We start from the raw sequence: 12,709 nt of genomic DNA, 5'->3' as shown, positions 1-12,709 counted from the left end.
GAAGTCTCAGAATGTGAATTTCCAGATTGTAAAACTAAAAGTGGAGAGAAGAGTCCAGCAGTTAGGAGTTCACACCGCAGCTGGGCAGTTATGTGCAAGCATTTAATCCCAGCACGCCTGGAAGTGAAGGTAGGGTAGAGGCAGGCAATGAGTTGCAGGTCAGCCCCATCTACAGAACAGATCCATAGCAGCCAGGACACAAAGAAACCTTGTCTCAAAAAACCAAAAAAAAAGGAAAAGAAAAAAAAAAAGCACATACTACACTTCAAAAGTCCTAGCACCCACATTAAGCAGTTTACAACTGCCCATAACTTGATACCTGCACTCCTGTGCACATATCCTAATACACTCATGCATATACATGTAACTAAAAATAGTAAAAATAGATCTTATACTTGTTAGCCAATGGTTATGAAATAGACTATAACCCTAGCTGGGGCATAAATGACAGTTCAAGGTCAGCATGGAAAACAGAAGTTCCCACACCCAAGAAAGATTAAAAAACATACATGCTTGTTGATCACAACATACAAATATGTTCAAATATATTCTACATATATGATCTATAGTATCAGATACTAATTTCAAGATTAAGTTGAAAAGATCAATATGACATCTTTTGAGGACATGTTTTGCTAAGCTGAGGGCATGTTTTATGTCAAGCAGAGGCTACAGTCTTCTTATTCATTCAGCAACCTATGTAAGCAAAAGGCACAAAAGCTAAAGTAAATTATCTAGATGATCCATTTTTTCCTCAAACTCTTCAAATGTGTATATAGATCAGTGCTAGAGAAATAGACATTAAGACCTGGGAATCTCTCAGTGACAAAGTATGTACCATAGAGCAAACATACTCAACATTGTACACTGAATTCCCCCAACCTCAAAAAGAAACAGAAACTAGGGGTTGGGGATTTAGCTCAGTGGTAGAGCGCTTGCCTACGAAGCGCAAGGCCCTGGGTTCAGTCCCCAGCTCCGAAAAAAAGAACCAAAAAAAAAAAAGAAACAGAAACTAAATATGATAGGGGAGAAGCGATTTGGTGGCATGCACTTAAGTTAACCTATCTCAAAAAATGAAAGTCTGGGCCTCTGGATTTAATCTCCACAACAGAAAAAGGGGGATTACGATTACGAGAAAGAAAAAAATGAGGTAGTTATAAATTATTTTAATTGCCTTAGAACTTTTTTATATTACTAAGTCCAAACATGTATTAAGTGCTAACTAAGCCTTCTGACCAACAACAATCAGTGTTGCCTGCCTTCTTAAATCTGGTTCCACAAATTATAGAAAAGGAAAATCCTAAAGGAGAGCTACCCATTATGTCCCATGTGCACATTTGCATCAAGTTCTTGAGTGTGAGGTGCAAGACTACCTGAAACCCTCCGGTCCTTTCCATGGTGAGTGGCCAGGATCCTAATACCCTGTCCTTTACTATGTTTCACATAGAGACCACATGTTTCAAGCAAACATCAGATGCATTACAGTGCCATTCCTCCTACCTTGTTAATTGGTGAGATCTCATCTTCTTGGGATCTTTTTAGTGCTCTCTTTAAAATGCTTGTGGATGGAGAAGCCAAAGGCGACCAGACACAGCGTGCCTGCACACCACTAGGACTTTCACTTGCTGATCCAAAGGAAGGATCCAGCTCTAACTTGACAGGGGATACATTATTGCTTTCTGCTCCAAGTTCAGAAGTCACTTCGGGTATCAGAGGCTGTGGTAATTCCTCCACTTTCTCTGAAGTAAAGCAAACTTCCTGCAGAGTTTCATTTCCCACTGTAGTTTGATTACCACCTAATTTTATTTCATCTAATTTATTAAGTTCAATGTTTGTTTCAGTTTTGCATTTACCAGTTCCTTCTCCAGAACTCATTTCAATGTCGCTAACAAAGCCCTCAGTGTTGACATCAAGTCTCCCAATCAGTGCTTCTTCAGATTTAGAGGTGCTGGCAATCATGTCCATATCCTTTACCCTGGCATTGTCAATTTCAGTGTTCATTTGTGCTTTGTAACTTTCCATTTCTTTGTTCATTTCCTCACATGAGCCTGAATCAGATTCATTGCTACCCGCCTCTAGTTCCCCACTTGCTGGATGCTCAGCCTGAACATCCTTACTTACAGGTGTGGTAGTATCAGAAAGACCCATACTTGAATTAAAGTCCTCAGTGGCTACTCCTTCAGCATTCACTTCAGTTGTGACTGCTTCACACTCATCCTTTTTATTATCTTCCTCTGTTGCCACATCTACAGAAACATCCATTTGGGTACTCTTTTCAGAGACAGCAGCTCCAAATGTGTCCTTTCTCACACTGGATTCTATACTTTCAACTCCCTCTGGACTGGACCCATCCATTACTTTGCATGCCTTTCCTACATTGCTGATGTCCAACTCTTTTTGCAGAATAGCTTCTGGACTTTCTGCTTTGTTATCTAAAGGGTACTTCTGTGAAATGTCCTTGCAGTCACTTAAGCATGGGTCCTCAGGAGCATTGTATTCCTCACCACATGGCTCTTGGATTTCAGATACTGCTTCACTAGCATCTGTACCATAAGTTTTCTCTTTCATATTTACTGGTTCAGAAGGAGGGGAATTTTTACTATCTTCTTCCAATTTAGGTTCAGATTTAATTAGATCACCAGTAGCTGAAATCTCTTCAAGACCCAAATGAAAATTCACAACAGGCTGTTTGCCTACTGACTTTGTTTCAACATGCTCATTGGCTTCCTGAGTTTCAGGTGCAGTCTCAGGCATTTGTAGATCTGTCTTTTTTGTCTCCAAGCTCTTCATGGCAGAACTTTCTGTGTTCTTTAACCCAGTAAATGACTTTTCCTGGGACTGTGATTTTTCTCCACAGCAGTCACAACTTTTAGACCTCCTGACTCTCCTACTTCTCTTGTGCTGGCATTCAACTACTTGGGTGCATTTTTCAGGAGACATAGACATGTCTGATGCCCCCACATTACTATCAGTATCTCGTTTATATAATCTTTTACTGGCATTTCTAGTCCTGAGGTTTGATTCTGGCACAGGTAGACTTACAAGTGAACTGTCTAAACATTTGCTAGTCTTACTTTTGTCCTCGCCTGTTAGTGAAACTTGCAGTGAATCTGTAGACCCAGAAGAATCCTGAAGGATTACCCTATTATTTATATTTTTTTCACAAATCTGAGCTACTGCATTTATATCATCAGGAACTGCCTGACCATCATGTGTCTGACTTGCAGTTTTCATAACTTCATCTTCAACCATTTTTTCTTCTTGTTCTTCAATATCAACACTGTCACTACTTTTATTTTTCCATTTTCCTGATCGTTTCTTTCTAGAAACTTCTTCCTTTGCCTCAGAACTATCAGATTCTGAGTTTTCAACACCGGAAATCAAACCCTGAGAAGCTCTTCTTGTTTGATAACGTGTCCGACCTCTTAAAGGCTTCTCAGATGACTTATCTACATTGTCCAAAGTGCCACCACCTCCCTCAGAGCTAACGGTCTCAAGGTCAGGTTTTCTTCTATTTTGGTCAATTTCAGCATTAGCGCTGGGTTCCCCTAAAGTTCTCTCCTGTAAACTATTTTCTTTTTCAGTTAAATTTTCCTGTATAGGTGGCTCAGCCGTTAGTTTTTGCTTGGGCAACTTATCATCTTTGATATGACATGGACTCTTTGAAATTGTCCTTTCTTCTTCTTTTCGTCTTTCCCTTTTTTGTTGACCACTTTCCTTCTCCTGGCTGTCACCAGAAGACTCTACTGCTTCTGAACGCCGCCTTGAGGACCGTCTGAGTGCTTTTGGATTGGGAGCTGCTGCGGCAGCTTGACTCCCTTCATTTACTGTTTGTTCTGTTGCTGCTACAACTGGGGATGCACTTTCTTTAGGGTCCTTATTAATGCCTACATTTTTTCCTTCTGCTAAGTCTTCCAATGAAGCATTTTCCACTGATGCTCTAGGATCTCGATCTTCATGCTCTAGAGTAGCTTCAGAAGGATGATCATGATTTTCTGACACACATTCTGCTGAACTGAGCAAATCAGGAGGGTTGTTTTCAAATGACTGTTCTTCCTGTTCAGATGTCGGTGAAGGCTTAAACTTTTTATTAACTGACTGCTCAGCTTTACTCCACCTCCTGCTTGACTTCTTACCTCCATTCGCTAATTTTTCTGAATCAGATTTTGAGTGAGTCACTTCTCTTTTCCTTGCTTTTTGTGGCATATCAGTTTTAGTTGTGTTATCTTGGTTGTTTCTCACTGTAACAGTGGAAGACAAGTTACTCAAGGGGGATGGACTGAAAGGTCTAGTTTCTGAACCATCAAATTTCTCCAAAGTAATAAAGGTTTGTCTCCGACTTGTAGGCTGTGGAGTTCCAGAAAAAGTGGCATTAGAAACTGAACTACTGCTAACCACTGTAGTTTCTGAACTAGATGAACATTCAGCTGACATCTTTGATGAAATTAACATTTCTTTTCTAGCATCAAAACCAGTGCTCAGAGTTTCTGGATTGGTTTCAGCAACAGAGCCACCGTAATTTGGTAAAGAAGCTTTCTCAGGATGTTGATCTATTGTACAGTTTTCTGGGGCATCTTGAGGAATGAAAATGGCACTCTCCATTTGCTCTTCCTATATAAAAGCACATAGAAAAAAAACCCACTTACTTAGGAAAATTAAATATAATACTGTGGTAATTAAAACTTTCTTAGGAAACTTAAGAATAAACTCTGGTAAAGTTACAAAAAAGTACCAATAAAGAAATATTAACATACTTTAAACTGATGTCCAGTTAAAGCCTCACTGAGGCCTAGACCAATGGAAAAGGCAGGAGATCAGGTAACTGAGAGGAACTATGGTTCCATACCAGTTCAAAGACATCCTGGGCTACCTGAGACACTACCTTAATGCTTCCAATTACAAAGTTACTTACAATGTATTTAAAATGCATACATATGTACAATTCTGCAAGTGTATGGTTCAGAGTTAGGAGACTGGTATACATTTTAACAATTAATGAAATAAAGATCTGCATTTATAATTTACAACCTTATAATTAACAAGATCTCATAACTGAAGAATGATTACAGAAACCCTGAAGTTCAAACACCGCTCATACCTTAATTATCTTGGCATCTTCTTTCGGTTTTTCAGTTAAAGTGAGGCTTTCCCTAAGATAAATAATTAGACAAATTAGATTATTTTTAATTATATAACTAAAAAATTATTCATAAAAGTTTTATACTTACATTGATTCTTCTTGACTAAACTGAGCAGAAAATAAAGTGTCTTGTGACGCATCCAGATTATTATACAAAGCAGGAATATCACACCTAGGAAAAAACATAATTTATAAAAATGCAAAAAAATCTGGTATATTCTCACCATCATAAGCTGTAATTATTCTATCAAAGTATATTTAATGAATCATATAAAAGCTAACAGATTTTCCTAAGACTACTTTCCCTTCCAATATTCATATACCTCACTAAAGGCAGTTTAGAAATGACCTCAGTGGGAAAGGATGTGCCTCATCCTGCAGACTTGTTCCATCAGGGTGGGGGTATGCTTCAGGGGTTGGGGGTGGACTGCCCTCTCAGAGGTGAGGAGGTGGGAGAATGGGGAAGAACTGTGCAAGACAGGAGGGGGCAGCATTTTGGATATAAATAAATATACTATCTGAAAGATAGTAACACTATTAGGAACACTGGGCATATTACTAAATAGAGTAAAATACTATGAAATCCCATCATGTATAGTCCATCATCTTCCATTAAAATTTAGTATACTCAGGCTAGGTGTAGCAGCTCAGTAGAACAGCATTTGCCTAGCATAGCCAATGTCCTTCACCAGGCAACAAAAACTAAAATGCATGCACATTTGATACAGAACATTATCTACAAAGAGATGATAAAAAGCTCACAAACCGTTTTGTTTTGAGTACTTCTTTCTGGTGCTCAGTTAGAATCCTTGCCTTTGTCTCTTTTCCTTCTGGAGGTATGAAGACAAAGTCTGTAGACTTTTCCTCTTCCAAAAGCTTACCATTCTTTAATTTTGGAGATGAAGAGTCTAGTTTCAGCTGTGGATTGTTAAAAAATAAATGTATGAGTTGGCAAATTATTTTCTCATTCTTCTATGTTTACTAATACTCTGGATTATTTCATGAAATCAATACCTTTCTGATTTGAAGACAAGATCTCTTTATGCAGTGCAGGTTGGATTAAACTTGAGATTCTCCTGTCTCACCCTACCAACTCTGTTCGAAAGCATGTAAATAAAACTAATACAATATTCACAATAAAAAGTTAAACGTCCTTTGCTTTCTCCTATCTCCAATACTGAGAGGATAAGCAGTAAGCAAAGACTATGGAGTTAGAGATGCTTGTTTGAGCAGCACAGCACTCCAAATTACTAAGCTCTGTAATAAAGACCTAACCAAAGCATCTACATTATTGTCATGCACCATACTGTGTTCCTCAGAAATCCTTTCATCTCCTCAGGAAGAATGACCACCAGGCTGCCATTATTCACAAGAAATCACTCTGGGCTTCTAGATCTACAAGCTATCAGAGCCAACTTTTCTTTAACTATTATTCCACCATGATACCAACACTTATTTTGACTTTCATAGCTCTTTATTCCAACTAAGAATTATGGACTGTTAGGATAGCTAATATTTAAAATTCTAGGAAAATATAATTCTGAAAACATACTTTGGCTGATAATCTCACATTTTCTTTTTTCTCCTTTGTATGTGCCAAAATGGAATCTCTCTTTCCACTTGATTTTCTTTCCATGCCACTTATCTTGACATTTAATTGTGAATTCTCTGTCTTTTGAGATAAAAATGAACACATTAAATACATGCCAACTATTCTGCTTCTGGTCCTGCTATCAAAATCAGTCAAATGACAACACAATTCAAATGATGTAAACTGTGTGACTATTCAAGTCTACTGAAAACAAAGGAAAGACTCAGCTGATACTTATCTACTTATGTAGTCAGTTTTATAGCTTTTACTTTTGTGAACTGAAAACAAAACTTAAACTGTATCAAATTAGTAGACTCAAATACTCAACATAGACTTGAAATTTAAGAAAAAAATTGAAGCTTTCAACATTCCAGAATAAAGGTTAATAAACCAGAGGTAGGACAGAGAACACAAATGTATCTAGCACATTTTTCTCTTATACCAGAGTATACAATTATGGAACACTAAATTATGCTAAACACACTAACAAGCTGAACTGTTTTTTCTGCTGAGAATTCCTTTGGACATGACAAGAATCCTCACAGTAAGCCACTGTATTTTTTCTTCTGAATAGAAATACAAGCATACACCTTTTTCTGAGTGGAAAGCTTGTTCCCGAAAAGACCTCATTTTCATGTGGAATAAGGAAACGATGGTTGAATTCTTTCCTGCTCAAGTTCTGATTATTGCTGCTCACTTATATCAATCAAATCAAATTTAAGCTTAAAAAAAAACTTACTGCATCTGAATATGGTCCACTGGACTCATCCATCATCTCAACATTTTCCAAACCAGGCAAAAGAAGCAAGATTTTTTGTTTGGCTTGTCTTAATATTGGTCTTTAAAAAAAGTACAAAATAGATAGTTCTTAAGTCAAGTGCACTAGTAATGTTACAATGTTACATTAATTATGAAAGAAGTTCTCATGAATCTCAAGCTGGCCTCAAACTTGTGATTTACCTCTATGACTTTGAACTTTACTAGTACACATACAACACTAGACAATATTTGGATTTTTCTCTATACTTTTTACAGCATTCCCAAACTTCTCTAACTTTCAAAGCAAGACACTTCCAGCAATTTGGAAGGTGAGAGAGATCACCATCTGTTCAAGGCTGAGCTATTATAGGTATGAAACTTTGTCTTAAAATAAATGACAAACTCAAAACCTATTTAAAAAGAAAATTCATGAGGGGACAGTGTTAGCTTAGTGGTTAGAAGCACTTGTTGCTCCTCCAAAGAAGTCAAGTTCACTACCCAAGACCAACATGCATGGCTAACAACCATGCATAAATCCAGTACAGAGGATCCAATGCCCCCACTGCCCTCCACAAGCAACAGGCAAGAACAGGGTATAAAAATATACATGTAGGTAAAACACTCCTGTATATAATTAGATTTAAAAAAAAAAAAAACTACACACACGAACACTCAAATATTAGAAATTAATAAGGTGGCTTAGCACTTAAGAGCACTGGCCACTCTTCCGAAAGAAATGGCAACCCAGAGTTCAGGAGAGATCTAGTGCCTTCTCTCGCCTCCACAAGGACAAGACATGCAGGTGGTGCACAGACCCACATAAAGACCCATTCATTTATGCAAAATAATCTTTTTCTTAATTTGTTTTGAAGTAAACTATGCTGGACATTGTGGCACATGCCATTAATCCCAGCTCTCAGGAGGCAGAGACAAGTGCATCTCTGAGTTTGGACAGCTGGTGTTATGTAGAGACCTTGTCTCAAAAAAAAGTTAAATATTACTACCCATGTATGGCTTTATTAATAACCTTCAATTCTCTGACCTTATTTATTTTCAAGGATTTTCTATGGCATGTCCTGTTTCCTAAAATCGGTAAGTATAATAAAAATCAACCCAAGCTTAATGGCTCCCACATACTCTGATGACACAATTAAAAACTTCTCTGTGCAGTTTTTGTCCAAATTCAGATTTACATGACCACAATAGAACAAGCAGTTGTTGGAAATTTTGATGCTAACATACTTTAATTCCTCAGGATAGATCAGAGCTGTTGCTTTAGCAAATGTAGCATTCCACAACACAGCACTCTGTTTCCGAATCTGTTTATTCTTGTGAAGAAAAATTATGCACAGGAGTGGAGAAAGTTGTCCAAGAAGTTCACTGTCATAGGCTCCAAGATAGTTGAACTGTAGACAAGCAACAATTTCTCCTAATAACTTTTCTAACTAGGAAAAAGAGTGGGGGAAACAAAAGGTATTGTAAATACAAATTTGTGGAATATGTTACTATTTCCATTAAAATCCGGAACATCTTTAAGCAACACCATGGTCATCATAAATATGTCATCCTTTTTACATATGAACAAGCTATCAGGTAAATTTACTTAGTATTAGTGCTGTAACTTGATTCACAGCTCTTTCTTGTGAACAGAAAAAGGTTTCTTATTAATTGCAACAGTGATTAATAATCATCTGTACAATTAATATATTACCGCCCACAATCTCATATAAAAAGAGATGAGACCTGAGAAATTACATGAATTTAAAGTAAACCCAGCTACTTAAGAATGCATCTAAACCCCATTATTTTATGTCCCCTAAAAATGAAGCAATGGGGCTGGGAGGATTCAGTGGATAGCCAACACTTGCAACTTGCTTCCAGAAGACAGTTCAGTTCTCAGTCCCTGACCTGCCTATGACTATAGCTCCACTGGACCTTCTTCTGACCTCCATGGTGAATATATTTATGGACAATTATACACACATGCATACATTTTTTTTAAAGAAAAAAGAATTTTTTAAAATGAAGTAAGATGGCAAAGTGTTGTAGTTTGCCCTGAAGTTATTTTATTTTGATGCTAATTCCACTGCCCCAAGGACAATTGCCTAGTCAGGTACTCAGAACTCAGGTAACTTCACCAGAACCACCTCCCCATTGAATTTGTAAAGTACAGGTGAAGGGCAGGTACAGGATAGAAGGAGGACTGTCATTGGAGAAGGAAGGATGGGCAAGAGAGAAGTTTGAAGGAAGAGGAGACTAGAGGAGAAAGGAGACAGGACAGAGGAGAGGGTGAGAAGCCATGGCAGGTGATGTTAAGATTCTGCTCTGTGTATTTACAATTGTTATTATATGTTCCTAAGGGAGGGATAGTACCAGGCTTTGTATGTTTAAGTGGGCAATTATATCTTACCATTTGGGTCAAAGGTTATTGTGTTGTGTGTTCTTTTATGTGACGGTTTGAGTGTAGGAAAGGGTGTGGTGGCAAGAGACACTGGGCCGCCACAGAGTTGGGATGTGTTTCTGCCAAAATATCTAGCAGATATCTTGGGGCACCTCGGTGCCGGACCTAGCGGGGAAAAAGACAACTATACCTTTTATATTTTTTATATTTTTACATCAACATTTTTTATTTTTTATATTTTTACATCAACAGCAAGGAGAGAAGGTATTTCAGTCCCTGGGACCTACGTGGTAAGAGAGAACCAATCCTGCACAAGTGCTCTGATGTCTGACACTATATGTATATGCACACACAGCAAATATAAGTGTAAAGCAACAATAATATAATGTATACAAAGATTACTGCCTAAACCATACCCTGTCCTCATTGATAAGGTCTACTTTATAGACACTGTCCACTTACCTTGTTGTTCAAACTAGTATACACTTTAGGAACCTCATCAAGCCTGGGAATAAAGATGTAAGATAGTTACTATTTTTAAATGTTATCACTACACTACTTATCAAACTAAGTCTCAAAGTGAAACAATACAGTCACAAAACTAAGGTGAAACAGTCACATACTAGTATAAAATGTCAAGAGTAAGATGCCAAATATTAATAAGCATGAAGTAAATGTATGTAATAAACGTTTAAAAAATAAAATTTTAAAAATGCCCAGAACAGATAAATAGCGTTCATGGAAATTACTTGCCTATCTCCTATCTTTTCTTTATGTAAGGTTTGGAGTGGATTTGAGGGTCTGGTGATTTATTATTTTGCCATTCCTCCCTATAATTTTTTGATTTTTAAGTGTTCCAGACAACAAAGTATTTAGAAAAGCGAAGTTATTATGTTTAACATACACATCAGGGCCCAGCAGAGATGCTCAGTTAATTGCTGGGTAGTAAAAACATGAGAACATGAGTTTGAATCCCCAGCATCCACTTCTGAGAGTTTGGAACTAGAATTGGTGAGCTCCAAGTTCGTGGAGAAATCCTATCTCAAAAGGCAAAGTAGAGCCAGTTGGTGGTGGCAGCCATCTTTAATCTAGGCACTTAGGAGGCAGAGGCAGAGGTCACCCTGGTCCACAGATCAAGTTCCAGGACAGCTAGGGCTACAGAGAAAAACCCTGTTTAGAAAAATCAAGAAAGGTATAAAGTAATAAAAGATAGCAATCTGTTACACCTACATGGATGTGCATACATTTATGGACATATAACATATGAAATACATTAAAAAAATCAATGTAGTTAATTCAACATGAATATGCTGAAAATACTTACTTTGAATTTTCATAGAGTAAAGCCAGGGGTCTTGTAAAAGTTGTAAATATTTCTCGGATCATAGACGACAAAGAAATATGTCCAAATATATTGGAAAGCATGCTAATGATAGAGTTACCAATAGCAAGCAGTGTATCAGAGTATGTTTCCTTGAGGCTTAGAGTGTGGAAAGAATCGATGATTCTCACGATTAGCTTAAATAAAGAAGCCAATTTCCCTAGGGGCTCCTTCTTCTTCCTGGACCAATCTGAAGATCTCTGTGGTGCTAAGACATAATTGGCTTGATTAAAAACTTAAGTACTTTGATATGTCACTATCACTTTTATACTTTGCAATTAAATGTTAAATACATCAAATATACATGTTCTTGCTGTTAACTGAAACTTCAAATAAACCTTCAAATGATATAGCATTAGTATAAATAAAATCCAAATTCAGTGGAAAAGAGCTGGCAGATCTCAAGAAATCAAAGTAAGAATTTCTAAGGAATTATAGATATAGAGTACATCTCAATTTCTTCTATACCTCAGAATTTCAACAAATCATTTACAATTACCAAAATACATGACCAAAGTAACAAAGCTAAACTATGGGTTTTCAATAATAAATGTTTTTATTAGAAACTAATATTCCTAGCTCACACACAGTTCATTACTCCCTGCAAAATAATGAGAAAGAATTCAGAGAAATTCTTTCCAGTACCTATTTTCTAGACTGGAACATTTATCTTAAAAGTACACATTTTTCCTTATCATCCCCTCTTAGTCTCCAGATTCTATGTACAAAACAAAACCCACATTTCTCTTGCCCTGAAAGTCATTCTTATTTCAAAATTACCCGTTTCTGTAACACAATCAAGCTTTGGGAGAGCTCAGGTTTAAGGGAAAGGAAGTCTAACTCATACCTTACTAGCCTCATGATGAACTGAAATCAAGGCTGCCACTAAAAAAACGTCAATCATCTCATCTAGAAGCAGTTTCTTCAACATATACATTAAAATAAAAGAATTTCTGCTACTCAGAAACTCTTCTCAATTTTGACACTAAGATACCAGGATATGGCTAAGGTAACAAGGGATGTAAGGAAAAAGTGGTCTGACCAATTTGATCAATAGGTGGGTAGGTGGGTAGGTGGGTAGGTGGGTAGGTGGGTAGGTGGGTAGGTAGGTAGGTAGGTAGAGTAAGAGCAATAAAGGTCTCTAAATTGCTTAAGTACAATTGTAAGAATCTGACTGTGCGCAGAAACTTATCCACAAAAACAGCTAACAGAGAAAACATCCTCATCTATGTCCTCAGGAAATGAATCCAGAAACAATGTAACTTAGCAGCAATGCACTGCTCTGGGTTTTTACATCCTAGTATCAGACAAAAAAGAACTATGTTTCTTTCTAGGGAGAATAATACCAGTCTGTCAGAAAAGTACAAGGCTGAACATTCTGCAGAACTTATAAATAGTAATATGTCAAAATATTGTAAGAGATATCATTCTATACTA

The 12,709-nt window shown here is 37.1% G+C and overlaps 1 protein-coding gene across 7 annotated transcripts in view; it reads right to left on the bottom strand.

Annotated features, from left to right (window-relative positions):
• Positions 1–12,709, bottom strand: part of Rif1 (replication timing regulatory factor 1) — a 53,267-nt gene that overhangs the window by 12,362 nt on the left and 28,196 nt on the right. For all 7 annotated transcript variants that reach the window (XM_039106256.2, XM_039106257.2, XM_039106254.2 and 4 more), the window contains 9 exons: positions 11,216–11,480; positions 10,354–10,396; positions 8,733–8,935; positions 7,471–7,570; positions 6,693–6,812; positions 5,907–6,058; positions 5,229–5,312; positions 5,099–5,150; positions 1,501–4,611 (listed from right to left, as the gene is read on the bottom strand). In XM_039106256.2, coding sequence (XP_038962184.1) covers positions 1,501–4,611; positions 5,099–5,150; positions 5,229–5,312; positions 5,907–6,058; positions 6,693–6,812; positions 7,471–7,570; positions 8,733–8,935; positions 10,354–10,396; positions 11,216–11,480 — 4,130 coding nt within the window. The remainder of the gene's footprint in view (positions 1–1,500; positions 4,612–5,098; positions 5,151–5,228; positions 5,313–5,906; positions 6,059–6,692; positions 6,813–7,470; positions 7,571–8,732; positions 8,936–10,353; positions 10,397–11,215; positions 11,481–12,709) is intronic.

The sequence above is a fragment of the Rattus norvegicus genome, chromosome 3 (genome assembly GCF_036323735.1).
Source record: "Rattus norvegicus strain BN/NHsdMcwi chromosome 3, GRCr8, whole genome shotgun sequence".
NCBI lineage: Eukaryota > Metazoa > Chordata > Mammalia > Rodentia > Muridae > Rattus > Rattus norvegicus.
The sequence above is the reverse complement of the archived record's forward strand: the minus strand, read 5'-3'. Positions and strand labels throughout refer to the sequence as shown.